Raw genomic sequence first — 25,154 nt, 5'->3', positions numbered from 1 at the left:
TCCATTCCCTCGGGCCAGAGACAGAGAAGGTATGTAAACCAGCTGTTCTATGAACCCTAGGCTGACTAAGCAGGGTCTTATCGGAAGAAGATCTCAATCCTTCTCTTCCGGGAGCTGAAATAGGCTGAAAAACGCTCATCATTGTGATTTAAAATGTGCAATAGAAATATGCATGTGAGTTTGCTGAATGCTGACTTCTGTACTCCATCAGTAAAATTGTGCACAATGAAATGAATTGCGATAATAACTTGTGTGAAAAAGGAGAAAATATACAACAACATAAAATGATGACATGATATGTTTACAATTTACAAGAGACCCTGTTTTGGCATGATTTTTGTGTGCAAAATACATTGTACACTGTGTAAGACCTACACTACAGGAAGAATAATTAGAAGTATTCAAGAGCTTTAATTGTATATTTTCAAACTTGCTGCAATTTCAAGCATACAAAAATATTTTGCTTTCATGAAGATCATAAATAATAATCATCAAACACTGTCTTGTGAAGTGAGCTCAGGAGCTATGGAAAGCTCTCCTGCAATCTTACACCAGGACTGGTCTGGCAATCTTATTCACACTGCCCTCTATACAAAGGTCTTGATTGAGTTTTCATGTAGATTGCATTAATATGCACTGTCTTATAGTTACTGATTAATCCATAACTTTGACCCATCCATTGTATTGTTTGCAAGTACAATAATCTTTGTTTACCAGTGACCTTTAATAAAATTGATACATGTACATGTACCTGTAATATACCCTCGCTACATACGGTAAACAGTCTATGTAGCTTGTGCACAGTAAAATGTCACTGCTGAAAGTTTTAAATGATAAATTTTCTGCATGATTTCTATATTTGTTCTACTTCATTTACCCTGGTACTGTATAAAACTAAATTTGGTAGGTCTACATAATTGGGATTATTGACACTAAATAATGGAGTCTTTTCCAATGTGTTTCAAGATACTTTTATACATGTATGTAATATCCAAAGCAGCCTTGGTACAATTCTAGTTTACTCTGCGCGCCCTATATTCCTACATGTATATGGTACAATTGTGGTTTACCCTGCACACCCTGTGTTTTAGGGATAGGGTTATACTTGTGCGCAGGGTATACCAGAATTATTCCGCAGCCTTGCCTCTAGACTTCTCCGTAGTCCACTTGCCAATTGTGCACTACTCTGGCTATTACATTTAAGCTTAAAACTCTGATTTAATTAATGAGTGCACAATTGATAGATTTTCACAACTGATCTTTTCAGTCACCGTACGCCCTCTGTTTGTTAGCTTCCCAAGTGGACTACTGTCTTTGCCTTGAGAGTTAGGCCAATTTCTGGCCTAACTAAAATTGGTGATGATGTAATGCATCTTTAAAAATGAATCTGGCTTGTGATTGGTCGCCCAAATCTCGTTATTGTTTAAATCCTCCCGACGCGTACTGGTACCATTATAACATGGTACACAGCTATCTAGGGAATGCGGCGCTTTTGTGCTGGTGGATGAACGCATGCATCTAGCGCGTATTGCCCTGGGGCGTATTGTACCACCATGCTTAGTCTTGTGGTTAGATTTTATTGATAAACAAGTATGATTGACAGTGTGTGAGTCCCGGGTAAAGTTCTGCTTAAAAGTGAAAGTCCATAGTCGGTTTTTCGGATAATAAACTGGCAGATTCTAAAATTAGAATTGTTCAGTATTGAAGTGTCATTATAATTATGCCATTATGATATGTTGCATTCAATAATATAAGCCTCGTGAGGGCCTATACTTTACTTTTACTGTCACAAATATAATTATATAGCCTAAACTTTTTCATAACCATTTTATACTAGTATTTTGATGTAGGCCTACTAAATATCAGTATAATTTCGAGTTCAACTGAATGCGTTCATCATGATTAATAACATTTTTATTTATCAAAAATCGACTATGGCATAGTCTACCTTGCCTCCAACTACATGCATACAAAATGTACTTGTTCATTGTTCTAGCAATTAAGTGATAAGGTCAAAAAAACATTGTTTGCTTGCCCTCCAGTGGGATTTTTTTGGTTCGAGTTCAAGCAAACAATTTTTTTTGCCTGACATGTTGGTAACCTACAAATTGCAATGCAAAAGCCATGAGTCATGCGTTAAACATCTGCCAAGTTTCAAATACTCTTCTCATATGTGACATGATCAAGAGGAATGAGTCGGATGTCGCTAATATTGTTTTTGAGATATTGGCAAAAACAGTGTTCAAATTCTTTTGTTTTATATTATTTTCAGCCATTGATAAATTGCTCATAACTTGGTAACCAGATGTCTGATTTTGATGGGGTTTGCATCAAAATGTAGCATTCATAAACTGCCAGAACAAAACTTCCAATTGAAAATTGCCGACATGTGACTCATTCCCCTTGATCATGTCACATATTCTATACAACAGAAAGCACACACAAACACATACAATATCCTTGCACTATCATGACAAATTGTTGCTCAGTTTTTGCTCAACACAAGACAATGTTTGACTCCCTCAATGGGCTATTCCATTTTAAATCCACACTACCCCTGTGGAAGATTTAGTTAAAGTCTTCCACAGAGGGAGTACATGTATAAGTTTTGAATACACAATTATGTAACTTCCATTTAAAATACTCACCCCAGTTGTGGAAGATACAGGTGAAGCCATAATACAGGGGGAGTATATGTTTCAAAATGATTAACCCTGACCAATTACATTTGAAAACATACTCCCCTGTAGAAGATATTTCCAAAATCTTCCACAGGGGTAGTGTGGATTTCAATTGAATAGCCCTTCTGGCTTACGCACATCTACATGTACATGTATGTAAGAAGTAACTCCACCATGTAAGATAACTGATTATGTATTTATGCAATGCTCTTTACACCTCCCACTTGCAATTAGCGATGTACATTTGAACATATGTGACCCGCTCTGACAAAAACAGGAACAAGTAGCATTTTTGCCATTTCATGGTTTGAATAAAAATGTAAGCACTAGACAATAAGCCAAAATTATATAAATAGCATCAATACTTCTCAAGATATAATTTTGTAAATGATACCTTGATATTTTTGCCAAATTGCTATTCTGAGTAATGGACCAAGTATAGTTTCCTGCTCAACACAGGATTGAATAGGGATTATCATAGTTCAACTGTTATTTTAAAATAAATACTTTCAAGGAAGTAATTTTTGATAAGTACTTTCAAGGATTTGAAAGTCCACTTAGTCCCACAGTCAAATACCATGAAATTAAGAATTCTAAAATTTCCTCTTTTTTATGGGAATGTCATCGTTAAAGGCCTACAAATGTATAACTCAAAAACATGTCTGGCGACTTGTTCCGGTTTTGTTGGAGCTGGTCACATATTATTTATCTGTTCCATTACAATGTAGAGGTGCATGACGTGTACGTACTTTACATGTACACACACACCATTTTATGTGGTTTTACTTCATACTCTGGACCAAAAGGTTATACATATGCATACATGACTTAAACATGTAGGCTACTTGAACTATGAACCTACAGCTAGCACCATGCAAGCCCCTTCATATCCTGAAGTTGATGGGTACATCAACGGCAGCCATCCTTGCTGACGGAGGTCGTTGGTGTGGAAGAGATGCATAGGTAGAATGTGATTGTGGTTTGGGTACATCTATCATCATACCATGAATACGCAGGCGTGCTAGACTCCTCTCTCCTATCCGTGGACAGTCCTTCACTTTGAGTACTTTCAATTTGGAACAGCTTCTGGCTAATATGCTGAAAGATATACAGACACACAAAAAATGTTTCAAGTCATAATTACCAATTCTGTTCAACTTTTAATTTTGTTATTCTTGATAAAAAATTATGGTAGGCTTTCTGTCCATTTTAAGCTGAAATAACGAGGGCTTAGAGCCAGAACTAGCTACATGTCCTTTTGTTTTCTCAAATACATGTTACTCATTTCGGTAACAAATGGACGGTTAATTCTGCCCTCCATAAGAAAATGTCTTAACTAACTATTCAAGTGACCATGCATATACCCTAAAGTCACTTGCATTTATTATGGAGGGCATAATTAACCGTACATTTGTTGCTGAAGTGAGTAACATGTAATTGAGAAAACAAATGTGACTCCTCGCCACAACTGAGCCCGGATGTCGCCAGTGCCACTATTGAGATATGCTTCATCGAACTTAACAATAAACAATAGGAAAGAAAGGATTTATTGACTGTTTTATTGATTTTTCACTACATAAATGTCAAGTACTATAGACATGATATACATTATTTTAAAGCTAATTTCAAGCAGAATATTGTGGTTGAATATCTCAAAAATGATGATTGGCGACATCCGGGCTCAGTTGTGGCGAGGAGTCACAAATGGACATAGCTACATAGTTCTGGCTCTAGTCTAAGCCCTTGATAATAAGGTAAAGTGAGAGAATCCCCACTGGGCCTTTTAACATGGGAGATTACGTGTATTTATTATAACATTTAAAATTCAATATTGCTCTTCATGTATAATCTGTACAATGTTGCCCAAGAAACACAAATGAATTTTGACAATTCCATTTACATGTAGATGTACATGTAAGTTGGGGCATGTGTAACCTATGCCAAAAACTCAAGTTTCAACAAAATTAACTGAATTCATTTAAAAAAAAGATCATTCATTATGCCTTTTGTATTTGGATTACATGATTGATTTTAAAATACAAACTCTGGCAATTTGTGTTAAATTTGGCCTAATAACTTTTGGTATAGTGATGGGACTAAATTTCTTGAAAAGTGGTATTCCGGGTAACTTTCAGATTCTCAGCGATACGTCCCGACCCTACAGAGTCTTAGCCAGAAATCAGAAACCACCCGTCCAAGCAGACTAGGGTCACTAGGGTCAAATATGTCCTGATTTGACCTTTACATGTCACTCTGAATTAGTCTCAAGTTCATAACCTTAAAATCATCTGTTTTAATCCATTAAATCCACCAGTCTAAAATTAGATTAGGCCGTCTTAAAGACGTGTGGACGCATGGCTGGCTAAGACCTTGCGACCCTAACCCCCTACCCCCATATCTAACTCGCTAACAGTCCTTCATGAACCAATGCTTTTTCTAATTCTAAGATCAGGGTATTAAAATTAAAGAACACCCAACCTTATTGAGGTTCAAGGGCAGGGGTAGCGCTCAAACAAAACACTCCAGAGTCCTCAGGAACCCCTGAACTTAGCAAAAATAAAAAAGTAGGGGGTCTGTACATGTAGTAGAGTTTGGCGTGTCCCGAGTTACACAAATATTTAAATAGTATGTCTGCGGTAGTATTGGATTAAAAAACTGGGTGTCTGCAGGAACCCCTGAACTTGCAGAGAATTTAAAAATAGGGGGTCTGAACTGTATTTCGGCGATTCCGGGACCCCCGAATGCAGCCTAGCGCTACCCCTGTTCAAGGGACTTGAGTAGGATACTTACCTGATAGCATTATCAGTGACTCTCCAACATCCCTGTATATCTAGATACTCCAAATCAGGACAAAAATTAGCCACTTCTACTATTGCAACTTCTGTGATCCCATAAATTCTTGCAAGCGACAACCATCGTAACCTACAACTCTGCGTCACTAGTGTAATTATAGTATTATCAACAAGTTCCCAACATCCTGTTAGATCGATGACTTCTAGATTCTCTCGCTCTATGAACATCGCTTCAAGGGATGCTGATGGCACCCAGTGGCACTCTTTGAATGATAATGTTGTAATCTCTACACACTTGGTTCTGATTACAGTCAAAGATTTGATGGACAACCCTGAACAAGCGGACAAGTTGAGGTGACTCAATCTCGGATTTCGCCCCAAAACTGGAACGAGAACATCGTCTGTTAACTCCTTAAAATCACTTAGTACCAATTTCTGCAATAAATTGGAATCCTGAGTCATGATCTTGAAAGCAGACACAGGTATTTTTCTGCACTGGGTGATGTCCAGCTGACGAAGACTACTGAAGTATAGTTCTATGAGTTGATTGAATTGTTTGTTGACAAGACGAAGACTCCATATTTGTTGGAGGTGGAGAAATGGAAGAATTCTTGGGATGAGGATATCGTCCCATGGGATGTCCAATACTGTCAAGCATCTACAGATGAAGAAGAAAGAAAACAAAGGTAATGCACTACAAACAATTACCATCTGTTATTACATGTATTTGACACAATGTTTTTATTTAAAATTTAGTTCGCAGCCTTAACGCTGTGGACCATGCTTCCATAAGGCCACATAATTTTTTGGTTCTAATCTGGGGAATTTTTTTCTTAATCCATGCAAGATATTATTAGGTATTGCACTGAAGGCCTATAATATAGATAATAACATCACTAGGCCTACTCTTCTCCATCTGACTCATTAGCTCAGTTGGTAGAGCATCAGTCCGGGGATCCGAAGGTCCCAGGTTCAAATCTTGGATGGTACAATAAGCCCTTTTGCAATTACAACTGCGCATGTGCATACTATTGTGCAGAAACGAAGTCGCCAAATAAAATTTCACAGGAAATATTAACATACATGTAGGAATGAATAAAAAATGTTTTACAAAAATATGTTTTTGAAGGAAGTGCAAAGTTCGCCGCCATTGGAAATGCACTGCAGCCTCCTTGTGTTTATCTCCAAAAATATTACCCACAATGCATCATGATTCTGGAATTGCGAATCATCTTATACAATCATAGGCATTATCATACAATTTTGATAGCGAAAGGTTGGTGGTAGGAATGGGACAGTTCTCGTATTGTGTCCTGTACAGGGTTCGATTTAACTTGTGTCGTGGAGCAAAATGCTCCCCATTTCGGACAACCTGCTACACAAATATCAGCTTGTATAGCAATATTTTACAATGTAAACATATACTAATATTATAAGAACATCACCTAAATAATATTTTCGCTGAAAATTGCTATGCAAGTTTTTCAAAGTAAATCGAACCCTGGTCCTGTACCCTATTCTCAGTTTGTCAAGCTGCCATTCACAAGAGGTGTCCCACTGCAGTGTTCATAGTGGTCCATACCCCCCCCCCCACCCCGTGAACTTGAAAACAGAGCTTCTGGTGGTGGACCATTCCCTACATGTGCTGTATTTGTTCCATTATCCGCCAGTGCTTAACAAAGTCATTTGGGTGGGTGCTTTTTTTTACAATTGTTTACACTGTATGTAAAAAATGCCCCAAATGATGGATTTTTATACATGTGCACATTTACAATGTATGAAGATGGTTCTCTGTGTTTGATCCATGTGTACAATGTAGTTGGAATGACTCATGGCTCTTAAAATGGCTCCTGGTTCACTAGAAAATTGCAGGACCCGGAGCCGCTTTTCCAAATGCTTGGATCCTGATCAGACGACTTATTTCCAGGCCTGTGGCACGCAATGACCATTGCGTCAAGCATACAACTCCTACCACTCACGCTTTGGGTAGCGCCGCATTTCCTGTGCGTGCACAATCGATTGCGCTATCATGTCATTCCACTAAACTTGCGACATTACGCAGTGCACGCAGAACATTTATACATGTATGTACTCTCATGATCGAGAAACTATTATTTAAATAGCTATAGTCTTATTACAAGACTGCCCTACCCCACCCACCGCTTAACCCTAACCCTGAACTCCGTAAATGAGGAGTTGAGGACTGGACTCAAGTCTAGCAAGTTGCACCCTATTCAGTAATTGTACCGGTACCGACTTGTTTTAATTTCAAGTTTTACATCAGTCTTTGCAAATATCAAATGCTACTTTAAGATATTTAAAGTTAACTTAAACTCAATAAATTTGCCTGGGATCTCATCCAGCGGAGCGGGAGCTTTGTTTTCTGACCTTGGCTTCTCCATGACTTTGTCCGACTATTTGAGATCCGCGCGCTGAGCTCCTGTTTGAACAAATTAAGTAAACTATATTCTGTGTCTGTCTGTGTTCCAATGTCCAAGGCTGCAAATGTGTCACAACTCATACTTACATATTATCAGTACAGTTGAATTCTCCTTCAAATTCCATTATCAAAACTGCACCGAGCAGAGTCGTCGACCTCGATCAGATTCAGATCTGCAGTTCAGTGTCAGCGGCAGCAATTGAGATACACACACCCAATTGTCGCAATCTTTCTCAGTCAAGGTTCCTTCTGATTTCATGGACTACACTTTGCAGTTCAGTTCACTCCATGGTTGGTATATGCTACAATCGTGCCAGAAGTTTAATACTGTCTGTGTCTGCAGCAGTTGCATGACTGTACATTTGCACAATTGCAAACCAATGAGATGGAAGTTTGACCAGAAATGAGTGGCAAGTTTCCTGGTGATTTACAAGCGTTGTTTTTGCTGTCAGTAATTCTAAACTCTTTAGAAAATAGCTTGCATTTCTTTGGAATATAATCGAGTGCTTTTAAAGGCTAGTTTTTCCAATGAAAAACTGCCTGACTTTTCCAGAATTATACCATTCAGTCACCTGCCAAATCATGTGTGACCTCTGCAGTGTTGAACCGTGCCGTATGTATGCGAATGCAAACACAACATTCCCATTTTTACTATAACAAATTAAAATCCTCCTTTACACTCATAAAAGAGACCAAATTTGGTTTTGTTTTTTGATAAAGTATTATTTTCATCCTAATTTTAGTTTCTAAATTGTTTATCCTCTGTGAAAATGTTGATTGTTTTAGTGGTAGCTTTTTCCTTCTTCATAAATCAGCTGCATGTAAAAGTTATAGAAACACTTTGTAAACAACAATATTTAAATTTGACAGAAAGCAGCTATAGAAATTTGCGTTAAAGTGATGCGTACAGCAAAAGCTGCTTTTAGTACTTTTGAATCACCTGACTCATTCATTCATCGCTGATTTTGCTGATGTGATTTCAGGAAGCTTAAAATTGTGGAGCTAAATCAAGATGGGCTCGAAAAATCCTTCATCGCCATTAAATAGACACCCGCCAACACATCTAATGAGCAAAGAAGAGCGAGATGCCTATCAGGAACAGGTAAGTAAAAGAATGCAATTTGCAACAACAACTTATTAAAAAACGTTCAAAAACCTGACTGAGTGACTCACAACGACAACGCCTTTTGTAGTGTAGGTATGAAAGGTAAAACCACATCATTTTCTATATCAAATTAAAGCCCATGACTAAAGAAAGCCAAAACTGAAAACCGTTTTGTCATGTCATAGCACTTTGTTTTGTGTAGTAGATACAGACTTTAAGTAGGTAACCTAGGCAAACCTTAGTTAACACATTTACTAGTCAGCGAATTCGCCGAGACCGGGGCCCCAACACAATGCATATTTACATAGAAATTTGAATTTTTTTCGAGAATAGGTGGGTGAAGGAAACCTACATAAATATGTTTTCTATACTTCACTTGACCCAAATATATGATTTTTATGGTGATAATCAAGTCGCACATGGAATTTTAGAGGATTTTGATAGCAGTTCCATTAAAAAAGCTGCCATCGCCATGAGACTAAGATCTAGAAACACCCCGAAATGCCGCTTTTGGGGAATTTTGCTAGCTGAATCTTTTTTGATGAAAGTCAATCTTTGACAAGATGTAACTTTGCTACGGAAAGTGCTATGAAAAAAAAGGTTTTCAGTTTTGGTTTAGTTTACTCAAGGGCTTTAATTTGATATATAAAACGATGCAATTTGATGGCAAATTTGAATTCACCTAGGATACCTACTTTAAGGTACATATTTCGAGGTGCATAACACAACAGACACCAAATTTGTGTCATAACAAACACCAAATTGGTGTCGATGACCTGACATGCATGCATTCTTTTGTGATGGTCTTTCAATTTGTGCCGAGTGTCCTTGGCAGACTTGACTATGCTTCAGTGGTCATGAAAGGATTCAATAGATAACCTCTGCCCCACTAATCCCCAGCTATTGTCTGAAATTGCACCTCGGAAGATATATTATAACAACTCAGTCCTCAAATGATAGTCATATAACGACCAAAAGATAAATGACTGACTATCATTGAGGACTGAGTTCCGCAGTCTATTTGTGTAGCAAAGTTACATCTACCATCTTGTCAAAGATTGACTTTCAATTTCATCAAAAATATAATTTCTGCCAACATTTAATGCATCACTCTTCAGGTCATATTTCTCCAGTTTTTGTCGTTTTACTTTCACTCTTTCAGTTTTAATATTTCTGCAGAGTAATACAATGTACATTGATCTTGCAAGAAATGAGTCAAGTAAGCCATTGGTCACATTTGTATTTCCATATGTACCGGTACCGTACTCTCACTGCGGTTATTGGGTTATAGTCATATGTCACGAATTGGTACATCAAATATTGAATAGTTACATTTTTATTTTTTGTGTTCAGGCATCAATCTAAGTTGGAAGTACTAAACCTATTGCCTGAAGTAAGGTATCATTTTATTACTAAGGCCGTATAAAATTAATGTTTTGGTTCTCGTCCAGAGGATTTTCATGAATTGATGAGGGAGGGAGGTGTTTTTTTTTTTTTTTTTTTCAATGTAAAATTAGCATTGTCAGTAGTTTTCGGTCTTCTCCAACAGTGCTCGAGGAACGATGAGGCCCTTTTTTTTTTTTTTTTCAAATGTGAGATTCTGAGGATAAACCCCTAGAGTACCACAAAAAGACTTGGAAGTCATGCTTGTTCTCTAATAAACTTATTTATATGTATGAAGATTTCATAAATCATTCCAAAGTCTAAAAAAATTGAAAAATCTAAAAAAAAAAAAAAAATCTGACAAATCCCAGAAATTGAGGAGGGAGGGACGAGAACCAAAATATTAATTTTACACGCCTAATACTGTCATTTCGTGATCCACAGCCTCATCCCCCCACTTTTCTCAAAAAAAGTTGAGATTTTTATATTTCCACTGGAAACCTCTGGCTACATAATGTTTATGTACAAAATATTTCTTGCAGATTAATTCGTTTTGCAAAGATATCGTGAAATTTGAATTTCGTTCTGGTGCACCAGAACGAAATTACAACGCATTGTCTATGGAGCAGTGTAATACACATAATCATGCATAACTCATAAACGCAAAATCGGAATCAACTGAAATTTTGGGAATAGGGTTTTTTCGTGGATATGTACTGAAAAATGTCATAAAAAGAGGATGCTAGGATCACGAAACACTCCTTTAAATAAACAAAAAGACAGTTAATTTGGATGACAAATAATAAAGTTAGACCTTTAAATGTCCAAATAGTCAAGGGTGGACACGGTGGGGGAGCAGTCGGTGGGGGGTGCAGTCGGTGGGGGTGCAGCAATAGAGTTTACACACAAATGGGTTAAAAAGATGCCGTTTTTTAAAGTGTCATATGTGGAAAAGTTTAACTCTTGGGGATCTCAATATTCATAAGTACAATCAACAAAAAATCTCATTACGGGTATATTTGTGTAAAACTTGAGTGCTAATTAGTGCTATAAATCACCCAGTTTAATACACACAAAGTAGCCATCTAGAGAGAGTTTACACACAAATTGGTCAAGACAGTGCCTTCTTTTAAGTGTCATATATCTGGAAAAGTCTAATTCTTTGGTGTCTCAAAATCCACAGGTATTGCAATCAATAACACATTAAACTAATGAAACATCATGAATTAAAGTTTTAACTTCAACACTACACTATTTTTTCGCTCACCTGGAACGTTTAGTGTAATGTTTAGTGCAGTGTTGAAGTTCATTTTATCTACCACTACGTATGAATATCCACTCGTATAATGAAACATCATTTGTAACCAAAGATCTAATTAAATTATTAGTTAGGTGCCAATTAATTAAACCCATGTTTTCCATTATTTAATTTGGCCACCCTGTATATTTTAACAAGGGATGATTGAAAGACTGGTTTTTTTTACTGAAAGCCCTATATCATGCCTTTTATATACTGCAATATTTGTTTTTAATAAAAATTCAGGCTGCGACAAATCGCCTGTCCGATAGCCCGGGGCAATCACATTTTTTGTCGGGCAATTAAAACTCTGAAGAGCTGTGCCCGATCGGGCAAGTCTAAAGTTAAACCAATTAAAGCTTGATTATTTAAAATGGAGTATTTCTGTCCAACTTGGCGTGTTCACAGAAGTAAAAAAAGGCCAAAACAAAGTAGAAAACTTCTTGAAATGGAACTCAAATTTCGCTAGGCACTCGTATCCCACACCAGACTTGCAGACATATACATATACATGTATATATGCTAATGAACATCATGCCGTTACGTGACGTATTGGAAGTTTGGCCAATTATAGAACCTGTTTCGTGCAAAAATCATGACGTCAATGACGTCAGCTGGCCATGTATTTGCATATGATTGAGATTGAGATGTACTAGTGGTTGGCGAAATACGTAAATCGCCGTGACTTTACTGACAAAATTTCACATAAAATACACATTATTTTCCACATGTAAGAAACAAACAGTGAAATAATTGAATGAAATGTTCATTTTATGCATTTCATGAATACTCATTTATTTATCAACTTAACTGAGAAAAGTATTGGATTTCCGTAAGAATGAAACTGCCAAATTCGGCACACTTACGGTACTATGCACTGCACTGCATGATGAGTACGGTATGTGACTTTGTCGACAATTGTTGCCGGGAATATGGGTTAATTTCGGGCAATTTCGGGCAACCAATTTTTGGATATTGCCTGCCCGATCGGGCAAGCTAAAAAATAAAATTTGTCGCGGCCTGAATAAAATACTTTCAGAAAAAAAATAACATGGGTATGTATGTAATAATACTAGGAAAAAATGTGATTGTTTTTATGTTACTCCCTGTATAATTCATACACACACTGTATAATAACATCTTATGTAAACATATTCTGTATTCTTACAATGTAGAGTCAGCTTCTATAAAATATGTCAATGGGAAGTATAGAATAAAAATTATGTTCATATGAATCAGAATTGGTGACTTTTCTCTCAATTTGCAAAGTGTAAATTTGTTTCATACCAACTTATGACATATAACTTTATGATGAATAAAACGTCAAAACAGAAATTTTTGCTATTTCCCCCTCACAGTGAAAATCATGCACATGGGGGAAAATAAACCCATTACAATGAACCTTGGGGTGTAACATATTGAACCCATACTTTATTTCCTGACGAGTGTGGGCTTTATTTTTCTTAATATTTGAGCACAAACACCGCTAGCTCAGACACCGCTCCAAAATCTTTTAACTTCGTTGATGTGCATTTTGGTACTTGAATTGTCATCCAGAATTTACAACAAATATGAAGTAAGTTTACCGGTATATCTGATAAACCTGTCAATGTTTTTGCTTTTCAGATTTTGAAGGAACCTTACACATACATCCTACAAATTCCTGGGAAAGGAATCCGACTCAAACTAAGTCAGGTACGGTAATTGTTTTTATAATCTTAAAAACCAACTTTCAATTTCAGTTTTAAACAATTAAAGGTTCTAGCAATTTTATAAACAAAAAGGCCAATTGGTACATGTACTGTAAAACCGCTAAGTTTCTAGAAGGATTTAGTTTTGCGAGGGGCGGTGATTTGCGAAATTAAATACTTGTGAAATTGCCAATTTTACATAGAAAGTAACAGTAAAACTTCCACTTTTGCGAAATATGCCCGCAAATATAGCAGTAATTTCCAATACGCAAAATACAGTGTCCTTGAAATTAAAGCATTTTACAGTATATCAACAGATCTATTTTAAACAAATACACCCCAATAAACAAGCCTTGAAAGAATATCAAGGATTAAATGTGAAATAAACTGCATGGTCCATGGGTGCTTAACAACTCTTTTGCTGTCTTTTGAGTATTTTGCCGTAATTGGATAACTGATTTTTGTATAGGGCGATTTCACGAAAGGTCATTAGTTCAAATATGCCTCCAGAAGACATAATGCATGGAACAAGTACAAAGCAAATGAGTCAATCAATAACACTTCAACTAGGAATTTCTTTTGTGATTTATGCATGCATCATGTCTTCTGGAGGCAGATTTGAACTAATGACCTTTCGTGAAATCGCCATATGCATGTTGTGTTGATTTACCCTCATGAATAAATAAATTTATTAGGCTAAGTAAAAAATAAAACATGTTTCACGTCCGGTTTTCGAAAAAAAAGGAGGAAGAGGGGCTTTTTATTTTCTATTTTTATCGCAAAATTGGTGTAAATACCCATACTTAGAGCTGTTTTAGCGTATAATCCGTACATACAATAATGCCTGGAAAAAGGAGGAGGCCCTTTTTTATTGGTTGTTCTGAGAGTTACACCCCCTCTAATGATCACAAAACCTTCCTAAAATGTTTCCTGTATCTTAACAAGGCTATAGAAAGCATCCCAACTTCCTAGACATATTTTTTGAAAAGTTAACTGAATTTCAAAAAATAAAAATTTATTTGAGAAAACCTCAAAAAAGGAAGCGGGATGGGACGTGAAACATGTTTCTTTTTTTATTTGGCCTTAAATACTTCTTTTTTTCAGGCCTTCAACTATTGGATGAAGATTCCTGGAGATAAACTAGATATAATTGCTGAAGTCACACAAATGCTTCATAATGCAAGCTTGTTGTAAGTATGTAAAGTGTGGTGAGGCTTGTGGATCAAAGTCTAGGCGCTGTGCCTTTGTAAAGTGTGCTGAGGCTTGTGGATCAACGTCTAGGTGTTGTGCCTTTGTAAAGTGTGCTGAGGCTTGTGGATCAACGTCTAGGCGTTGTGCCTTTGTAAAGTGTGCTGATATCAGGCTTGTGGATCAACGTCTAGGCGTTGTGCCTCTGTAAAGTGTGCTGAGGCTTGTGGACCAATGTCTAGGTGTTGTGCCTTTGTAAAGTGTGCTGATATCAAGCTTGTGGATCAACGTCTAGGCGTTGTGCCTTTGTAAAGTGTGCTGAGGCTTGTGGATCAACGTCTAGGCGTTGTGCCTTTGTAAAGTGTGCTGATATCAGGCTTGTGGATCAACGTCTAGGCGTTGTGCCTTTGTAAAGTGTGCTGAGGCTGATATCAGGTGTTGTGCCTTTGTAAAGTGTGCTGATATCAGGCTTGTGGATCAACGTCTAGGTGTTGTGCCTTTGTTAAGTGTGCTGAGGCTTGTGGATCAACGTCTAGGTGTTGTGCCTTTGTAAAGTGTGCTGATATCAGGCTTGTGGATCAACGTCTAGGTGTTGTGCCTTTGTTAAGTGTGCTGAGGCTTGTGGATCAACATCTAGGCGTTGTGCCTTTATATGTAAAGTGTGCTGAGGCTTGTGGATCAACGTCTAGGTGTTGTGCCTTTATTTGTAAAGTATGCTGAGGCTTGTGGATCAACGTCTAGGCGTTGTGCCTTTGTAAAGTGTGCTGAGGCTTGTGGATCAATGTCTAGGCTTTTTATAAGTGGTTCTTATGTTGTTGTTTTTAAGCCAACACAAACAAGGCAATTTCCTGAGCAATTTCTTTTTGCAAAGCACCTTGCTGCCAGTGATGTATCATCATTTCACAGGGGACACATAGCCAACAATCAGAATACGTAGGCTCCAGCAATTATTACAATTTTTCAAACATAATTGATTAGTTTTCATAATCAAGTTCTGTAAAGTGGGGCTATTCTTGCCACCATGGGGCTATTAAACTCTACTTCGGCCACAAAAAAAATTGTCGCTTTGAATTTGAAGCCTATTGGCTTGCTATACTTTGATCAGCTAATTAATAATCATATCATCAGGGTGTTAGCCAGGATAAAAAAACTGCCCTTCCAAAATTTTTGGGGTCCAATATCGATTATGCGCCATGATCGATCACATTTGATTTTAAAGTACATGTATATTGAATTTGGCAGGTCAGCATAACACCAATATTTTATACATAACTAAAGTATAGATGTACATGACAAACCACTGTTGCTTTAAAAAGAAATAAAGAATCTTACAAGCAACTAAAATCCCCTTCAGCACATAAAGTCCTAAGGTCATTATTTAATATATTTACCAGCCTTGCAGCACTGGCCTAGTTTTCGTGAGTTTACTAAAAAGTTTAATGGCCCATAATGAGTTGAACCATGCTCCAGAAAATTCAATTACAAGAGGCCAGAGTTCAATGTCAAACAAATATGTTATTTAACTTGATTATATAAGAACAAATGTTGTCTTGTCACTTTGCCTTTGATAGAGATTCTACTATCAGGTTTGGACCAAAAATAAATTTGAAAATATTTTTTTAATATTCCCTTGGTGTATATCACTTGTTGAAGGACCATCACTTGATTAATTGATTGATTGATTAATTATTTCAGAATAGACGATATAGAAGACAACTCCAAACTTCGCCGAGGCATTCCTGTAGCACATAGTATATACGGCATAGCACATACTATCAACACTGCTAACTATGTGTATTTCCTAGGTCTTCAGAAGATCGCATCTCTAGATCATCCAGATACAACCAAAATATTCATGGGTAAGATAAGTGTTATGTTGAGCAATGATGTCAAACATTCAAAGACCATTCTTGATTCTTAAAGAAATATCCCAACACCACTAACTGGAAGCATCTTAAACCTGTTATGCAAAAATAAATCATAAAGAAAATTAAATTTTGGTGTTTTACATAGCGCCTTTTCCCAGATCTCAGAGGGATCAAAGCGCTGTAATTTCGCTGCCATGGTGAATCATTACAATCAGATTGCATCAACTAGGCTGTTTGCAGCCGGACTTAGCGCAAACCTATCTGCACTTACATGTACATTGTAACATCCACCAATAATTATCTGTGCAGCTCCCCAAAATCCATTGGGTGAAGGAACTTTTAGATAAACAAACAATTAATCACCGATTTTTGAAAGCAGGACGAAACCGGAGATCCCGGAGAAAACCTGCGAGAGCGAGCATGGAATCGGGATAAACCAAGTGCACATGAGTCCTTGGGCCGTGCCGGGGCTTGAACCCAGGACCTCAGTGGTGTAAAGCGAGGGAATAACCGTTGCGCCAACTCGCCCTTCCAATGCAAATGGTATTTGGTAATTGAACACCAAGGAAACTTAGTTTAAATATCATGTGACAAAAAGTGGTTGGGTGATGTCTTTGTTCTGAACTTTCTGTTCTGAGACAGAACTTAAAAGTCATTTCATACAGATGGTCTCAAGCAGATTTTCATGCTCAGAAAGACCACTTTTATTACAGGTTATCATGCTGTATGTTACACATTTGATATTGTTTCAGTTATAATCTGTTTGCACAATCAAGACACTTGCATATCAAGCTTTTTTCATAGGAGAGATACACACATATTTTTATGTACATCCGGTGTATCAAATCTTATTTTGGTTCTGAGGTCACCTGCATGGTATCAATATACATTTGCCCTCATTTGAAGCTGACATTCCATGTCCTGTGAGGACATGGGCACACCCCACCCAGGTGCAATGGGAAGCTGTTAGGGGTAGTTACAGTCGTTGTACTTATGAGCCCTGCGCCTCTTGTAGGCAGCAAACATGGTTCCGACATATTCAAATGATGGTGGAATAAATGTAAACGCTTTGAGGATGTTATACGGCATAAAGCGCTATATAAATATCTACATTTATTTTTTTTAATGTATAATCACACTGAGTTTGAAGAAGCTATCCTTCAGAGAACCAAAGTTATAAGAGCGGTGGTAGAACTTACTGAATTACCCTCATATTCACACAAAACCACACTCATTTAGGGTACAGAAATTAAACAAATACAAAATACAGTTTAAGGAAATTTTATTTATTATCGGTCAGACTTTAAGATAAGTACAATATTTTATATTTTGTCCTATTTTACAGAGCAATTATTACTTTTACATCAAGGACAAGGCATGGATATATGGTGGAGAGATAACTATGTATGCCCCACTGAGGAAGAGTATAAAGAGATGGTCATGAAAAGTAAGACATTCTAAATAGCAACCTGTGACATGCTATTTCATTATACTGGGTCTCTCTTGCAAAGATTGACAATACATTACTTGTCAGATATACTTGGGGATCAAGAGTTTGCTCCTTAGGCCAGGGGCATAGCCCTGATGGCAGAGTGGTAAGGCGTTGCGCTGTCGGCTGGGAGAATACGATCGGCAAGGGTTCGAGCCTTGGGCTTGCCTTAGGTGAGAATTCTCTTCCTCTCCCAAAATGTTCCTATAAGGTCGGAAATCCTACAATTTTGTGTTCAGTTACTTTACAGAATAAAATTGTGTTTGTGATGTTCATAACACTGTACTTACATGGCAGGCAGGAAGGTCAAAACATGACCGACCCCAGTCACTGTTGACGGAGTGACACGCATTGGCGACATATGTGCTGGAATTAAATAACGATTTTCTTTGTTTTGCCTCATCTGTTCGGTTCAAATTTAAAAGGGGACAATAATAGCTACTTTTTGGTAGCCAATTCAGTGGTCATGGTGGTATTGCTTTGAGTGTTAAAAAAAAGGCTTACACACAGTGGCAGCACCATGGGGGAGCATGAAGGGGAAAATGCCCCCCAGTCAGAACTCTTGCCCCCCCCCCCCAGTAAAAATTCCATATTTTGCTGCAATTTTGCACAAAACTTGGTGATTTTGCCCCCTGAAATTCACTTTGGCCCCTTAATGCCCCCGAAAAAAAAATTCCTGGCGCCGCCACTGCTTACACACGGTAGGCAGCCAACAGTCAATCACCTGAACTAAAGAAGAGTTTTGTTCTCTTGTTTTGTCTTTACAGAGACAGGGGGACTATTTGGTCTTGCCATTCGCCTTATGCAACTCTTTAGTGACGACAAAAGGTAAATTCAAATAAAATAATAGACACATTGCATTCAAATATATGTATGCCATCATTGGGCAAAACAAAAACAAGTTTCTTTCCTGTACATGGCCTGTAAACCAAAATGCAAAATGTGTTGTTTTTCTTCTTCCTTACCTAAAGTTCGGTAGTGACGTCAATGCTTTTTTGCGGATGCACTGCAAGCGTGCTGACAAATCGCCCTTGTACACGTGCATGTACGCTCAGTGCAATTAACTTCACAGTTAATGCGATACCGATACGATACAGGGACCCGCAAAATATGCACCTATGTCACTACCGAAATTGAGGCGAACAAATGTATAATTGTCATGTTGATAATAGTCATAAAAATTCTGATCATTTCAAGAGGATCCAATGCAAGGCATTAGCCAGAGGGGTGTCTTTAGGGTATCCAAAATGGTCAAAAATACATTATTCTACAAATCAGGGTGTCCACTTCCTATTCACTCCATTCTAAAAATCATAATTTTAGGGTGTCCTAATTGTAAACAGGGTGTCCAAATGACACCTGGACACCCCTTTGGCCCTCTGGCTAATGCCTTGATCCAATGCTGCATCTGGAAGAAGCAGTGCTTTCAATACACATCCAAACTGATGCATTCTGCAATACCTTTGTTTCAAAACAGTCAAAAAGTAGAAGTTTTTTACTCAATCATCATAATCGATTTGTTTTACAGGAATTTCAAACCTTTAACAGACACTTTAGGCCTGTACTTTCAAATCCGAGATGACTATGCCAATCTACAATCCAAGCAGTACACAGAAAATAAGAGTTATTGTGAGGATTTAACGGAAGGCAAATTCTCCTTCCCAATTATTCATGGTATATTGAGCCAGCCAGACAGTCAACAGGTCATGAGTATACTCAGGAAAAGAACAGAAGATGTAGATATCAAGAAATACTGTGTGGAGTATCTACAGAAGGTAAGCAAATAGGCTATTCCATTTAAAATCCACACTACCCCTGTGGAAGATTTTGGAAATATCTTCCACAGGGGGAGTACGAATTTTAAGTGGAATGAACACATTAGCAGCTCCATTTGAAACTCACCCTCCCTCAGTGGAAGATTCAGGTTGAATCTTTCTCAGAGGGTGTATGATATCGAAATGGAGGCTGCCTAATGTGTTTATTCCATTTGAAATTCATACTCCCTCTGTGGAAGATATTTCCAAAGTCTTCCACAGGGGTAGTGTGGATTTTACATGGAATAGCCCAATTGAGAAATTATATGGACAAAGGTTGGGAGAAAGAAGCAAACAAATAATCAATTACATAAGAAAATTCTCAGCGGCACACCCATTACCCAAACCAAACTTAAAGTTTGTACACAAGCTTATATAAGGTGGAAAAAATAAGACTCATAACACCACGTATTGATATAGAATGGCATGCACGCAGTTGAGCGCAATGCTTACGCTAGTTGTGCATTGCTTAATGCGTGACTGGTGCACACTTATGTGAATTTAGCAGAGTGTGAGTTGGGACTTTATTGATGTGTGCAGTAACAAGAGCCAAATATTTTCCGCCTTATATAAGCCGAACAAACTTTAAGTACCCCCACTTCCGGTCTCAAATGACTGAAATGTGTTTGTGATCCGATACAACCTGGTCAAAGGTGACAATTGAGAAATTCACTTATGGACAAAGGTTGGGAGAAAGATGCAAATAAATAGTCAATTACATAAGAAATTTGGCATTACAAAATCCCACAATTTTGTGTGCTATGGATGTAAGGATTACACAGATAGTACTACAGTGGAAACTCGAAAATACAAAATTTGTGACGCCACAAAATTTAGTTTGTCTTATCAGGATTTTGTCTTATCCATCACATATTACATATGGATTCAGTGCCAGGGACCTGAAAATCAAGCTTGTCTTATCAGTTTTTTTTTGTATTATCAGAGCTTGTATTAACGAGTTTCCACTGTACTAGGTCAGTTGAGGATGATAATTCATACTTGAACTTGACACGTTTGGCCTTGTTGGACCAGATCATGTCAATTGTAAGATTGTGATGTCAAGATACAAGCCATATTAACCCCATGAGAACTACCTGCTGATTGGCTAAAAAGAAGTTTTCATTATCATCAATTGGCCCAATCAGCAACATTGTAAGAATAATTTCACCGCACAAAAATTGGGGTGAATTATTTGCAAAGCTCCATTCTGATTGGTGATTAAGGTTAGCGAGAGTTTTTCATGCGCTTGATTTCAGAGGCGTAAGTTCATAACAGAAACAGCCATGCAGAAAATGAACAAGCGTGCAGGCGTGGCCTACTTACAATAGAATATCGATCCACGGTCAAAGACATGAAAAGGCTATGAAACTTGGCTTAGCTCGTGTTCGGAGCTCGGATGCGGGGTGGCACAAGCCGTTTTCGCAATTTTCACAAGGATTTTATAAATTTTAAAATTGATTGGGGGCACTTCCTCAAGCTACGCCCTGGAAAATGTGTTGATTTTGAATTTATAGCCTTGATATCTTTGATGAAATCAATGCTGCTATTCCCCTGATTTATACAATGTAAGGGTAGGCAACATTACAACAACAATATCAAAAAGCAATTATTTGTAAATCGAATTTGGGATGAAAATCAACAAGACAGACTTAGCAGGCCTACAAATTTCTGAATTATATAAAGTGAAAAACAATCAATCACGATTCACTGCACTCAGCGAATCAATCAAATAAAAAGAAAGGAGCAAGAAAGAATAAAGAAATAGGGGGCCTAAAAAAAGAGAAAGAAAGAGAGAGAAAGAAAATGAACGAAAAAGAAAGAAAGAAAGAAAGAAAGAAATGAAAAAAAAAAGAAATGACAAAAGAAAGGGAGAAAGAAAAGAGGAAAGAAAGGAAGTAAAAATGAGAAAAGAGAGAAAAAAAAGAAAATTCAGCCACACGGAGACTCGAACCCACAAAAATAGTTCATATTAGATTCCCAGTCCAACGCTCTATCCACTCGGCCACTCGGCCATTTTGAACGAACTGATGGAGGAAAACCTCGTTTTTTGCAAAACTAGCTTCAATTTGGAGTGAAAATCAAATGGAATAGCAATTGGCAGAATGTTGAGAAATAATGTAGGTATTCAGATGTCTAAATTAACGTCTCGTAATCAAGATATCGATAATTTCACAAACCAGCTTTTTCTCAAGCAAATTCTCCAAAATTTTCCCCAAACGGGCTTTTAAAATTTAATCGGTACTGTATTTGGTTCTTCCCCATGGCAACATTATTTCTTTGATCAATTTGTAATACAATACGAAAAAGAAGAAAAACCTCATGGAACGTGTTTTTGATCTTGTGAACATGGTGGGTAAAAATGCTTGAAACGAAGGATTTTCAAATTTATTCTAATAATTTGTATATAACACACATCCAATGCACCAACATTTCACTCGCTGCGATATTTGATTACTGAGAAAACTCTGTTTTAGAGAACAACTTTATCGTCTTTTATACATTTTTATCGTCTCTTTGTGTAACCTTAAAGTGAAGATATCATGTAATTGACCAATCAGAGGCAATGTTAGATCGGCAGGTAGTGCTCAGGGGGTTAACATACAAATGACATCACCTTTCCATTTGATACCAAAATCATATATGAGTCCACCAACAGTATCTGTTATGAGTTTTCTTTCATCCACAGATTGGGTCTTTTGAATACACCAAGAAAGTATTACTAGAACTTGAATCAAGGTAATATTGATTTATTGGCATTTTTTGTAATAATTTAAACTCCTGAATTTTCATTAATGACAAATTGATCAACCCACCCCTGCCCGTCGACAGAGTAGACTAAATAGGATGTAGTATAACCTGGGCTTGATAATACTAAGATCTTCAATACTGTGCACATCCTTAAAAAACATTGTTGCAAATCAAGCCAGGTAGCAGCCACACCCGGCCATGGTTTTCAATCCCAATCAATTCTGTCGGTCGGACATCCGGGTTATCTCTAGTCTCGGGCCCAAACTGCATGTGGCTCACGGTTTGTTGTGAACAACTGAAACCGGCTGTGAAGGAGGCTACATAGCGATATTGCTGGAGTGACCTTCAATTTCGGAAAAAAGCGACACTTTCGACCATGGAATTTAATTTTAAGTTTGTCAGTATAAAGCGGTAAATCAAGTAAGTTTCTTCCACTCTGAAGACTTAGAAGCGGTTGTTTGATTCCACTGACTATTTACGATCGAAATTTATAATTACATAACACCAATGACAGAAATCATCAACAAAAATCGAATCAGGGACTTGTTTTCACTCGAACATCATCAACCGGAAGTGACGTGACACGGACCGACAGAATACTGTATGTTATTAACATTCATATTGGCGACTAGTCATACAGGGAATACAGATTCAATTTCATTTCATTTTGTTTGATGTGAGCTGATCAGGAAAAAGGTAGAAATTGAAAAATGTACTCCAATTTCAGAAAAATATAGGAGTACATTTTATGTTTTAAAAAAATTGTATTGTTTTGCCAAATGAAACATAGCTTAATCCTAAACCTTTGGTTCTAACTGACAATGAAAGTAAAATTTTAATATGTGGTCAATATATTTTAATGTAAAGGGGCAAATATCTTAATACTTAGAAAATGGTTTTCATTATTTCTTTTCCTTCCTTTTTTATTCAGAGCACTGGAGCAAATCAAAGAACTAGGTGATAACCCATATCTTTTAGCAATCATAGAGGAGCTTAGCAAACTGCTGAAGGAGCCTGGACAATGACGAGTACCAATAGATGTGTGCAATAAAGACAATATGAAGCCAATCCTGGTTTATTTTATGTATCACTATTATATGTAATGTACTTATTCAACTTATAATAGGCAAGACTCATAATGGACTATTCCATTTAAAATCCACACTCCCTATGTGGAAGATTTAGCTAAAGTCTTCCGCAGAGGGAATATGAGTACCGAATAGAATAGACAGTTGTGGGCAAGTTCCATTTTAAATACTCACTCCAGTTGTGGCAGATATAGGTAAAGCCATAATACAGAGGGAGTACATGTATGGGTTTCAAAATGATTAACCCTGACCAATTACATTTGAAAAACATACTCCCCCTGTGGAAGATATTTCCAAAATCTTCCACAGGGGGAGTGTGGATTTCAACTGGAATAGCCCAATATCATGGATTGATATACAGAATATGCACTACCAGTGATCTCTACAAGATTTAATAAAGATCCTGCCAGGAAGGATCTTTAGGGGGGTCTCCCCGTCAGTCCGAAACACCGTCAGTCTGAACCACCCCTAGTCTGTGAATTTTTAGGGTTAGGGTAAGGGTTAGGGTTTACGGTTAGGTTTAGAGTTAGGGTTAGCATTAGGTAAGCTTAATATTCAGACTAGCGGAGGTTCTGAATGACAGGGTTTCGGACTAACAGGGTGTACCCATCGAAAGCGCAGGCCATTAACCAAATTTGAATTTAACTGCATGGTCTATTTTTGTGGATAAGCAGTTTTCAACAGCTCCTTTTAAAGTAAAGGTAGTTATTTCATTGAAACATTGCATTGACAAAAAGGGAAAAAATGGCAAATTTGAAAACATGTGAAGCTCTGTTAAATTGTGTGTTGCCAAGTTCTGCATGGCCAGCTCCTCCAACACCAACTACTACATATTGTACTCTTTATTACTTTCAGTCTTAGTACTTGCAGGCAGGCTATGTTGACACAACTATGCTTCTTGCAAAAATACACAAATCAAAGTTTTGGTGCCTTAGAGCAAGCCCAAATTGGAACTTTATTGATGCACATATCGTCGGCTGTATTCCATAGTGGCGTATAGTGATTTTTGGTCATTTTTTTGAAAATTGGCACATATGTTTTTAATGATGTTCTCTTTCATTTTTTCTAAGTCTCATCAGTCATAATTAGCTAATTAATTAAATGTGGCGTATAGTTACAAAGTGACATTTTTGTATTCCATAGTGGCGTATCGACCATACGCCACTTTTTATACACATTTTATAATTATGAAATAGCGGCAAGAGTGAAAAACATCGTATGTCATAGTGGCGTACGCCAGATCGGACCTATACGCCACTATGGAATCTGAACGATTTAAAAAGTAACGCCATAGGGATTACACGGCGACCGAGGTGGCGTCACGGTTAACGTAAGGTTAGGGTATTGCGTTTTGTTCGTTTTCCATAGTGACGTATAGTTTTATTGTCAGTTTGCCAGCAATAGTATGTATTTATTTCTTTTGAAAAATATATAACAATAAAATCTATTTAGTTTACTACAGAAATTTCACATCATTTACAAAATATAATGAATGTCTGATTTACACAACTCGATTTTAAATTGGCATTTCTTCAAACCCGATTTTCTCGAAAAGTTGTTTATTCGGCGC

The 25,154-nt window shown here is 37.3% G+C and overlaps 2 protein-coding genes across 2 annotated transcripts in view; one reads left to right on the top strand and one right to left on the bottom strand.

Annotated features, from left to right (window-relative positions):
* LOC140171766 (F-box/LRR-repeat protein 4-like) overlaps positions 1 to 8,528 on the bottom strand; it is a 238,554-nt gene extending 230,026 nt beyond the window's left edge. Inside the window, exons 1-3 of the mRNA XM_072195086.1 lie at positions 8,001 to 8,528; positions 5,472 to 6,131; positions 3,137 to 3,779 (exon numbers count right to left, since the gene is read on the bottom strand). Coding sequence (XP_072051187.1) covers positions 3,566 to 3,779; positions 5,472 to 6,131; positions 8,001 to 8,038 — 912 coding nt within the window. The 5' untranslated portion in view covers positions 8,039 to 8,528 and the 3' untranslated portion in view covers positions 3,137 to 3,565. The remainder of the gene's footprint in view (positions 1 to 3,136; positions 3,780 to 5,471; positions 6,132 to 8,000) is intronic.
* A 312-nt stretch (positions 8,529 to 8,840) lies between these two features.
* LOC140171764 (geranylgeranyl pyrophosphate synthase-like) lies at positions 8,841 to 24,678 on the top strand. Its single transcript, XM_072195085.1, has 9 exons — positions 8,841 to 9,015; positions 13,325 to 13,393; positions 14,494 to 14,579; positions 16,273 to 16,436; positions 17,791 to 17,892; positions 18,702 to 18,762; positions 19,463 to 19,709; positions 22,435 to 22,484; positions 23,428 to 24,678. The coding sequence occupies exons 1-9, from the start codon at positions 8,926 to 8,928 to the stop codon at positions 23,519 to 23,521; spliced, it is 963 nt and encodes a 320-aa protein (XP_072051186.1). The 5' UTR covers positions 8,841 to 8,925; the 3' UTR covers positions 23,522 to 24,678.
* Positions 24,679 to 25,154: the final 476 nt, after the last annotated feature.

The sequence above is a fragment of the Amphiura filiformis genome, chromosome 15 (genome assembly GCF_039555335.1).
Source record: "Amphiura filiformis chromosome 15, Afil_fr2py, whole genome shotgun sequence".
Lineage (NCBI taxonomy): Eukaryota > Metazoa > Echinodermata > Ophiuroidea > Amphilepidida > Amphiuridae > Amphiura > Amphiura filiformis.
Note: the sequence above shows the minus strand (reverse complement) of the source record. Positions and strands in the feature narration are given on the sequence as shown.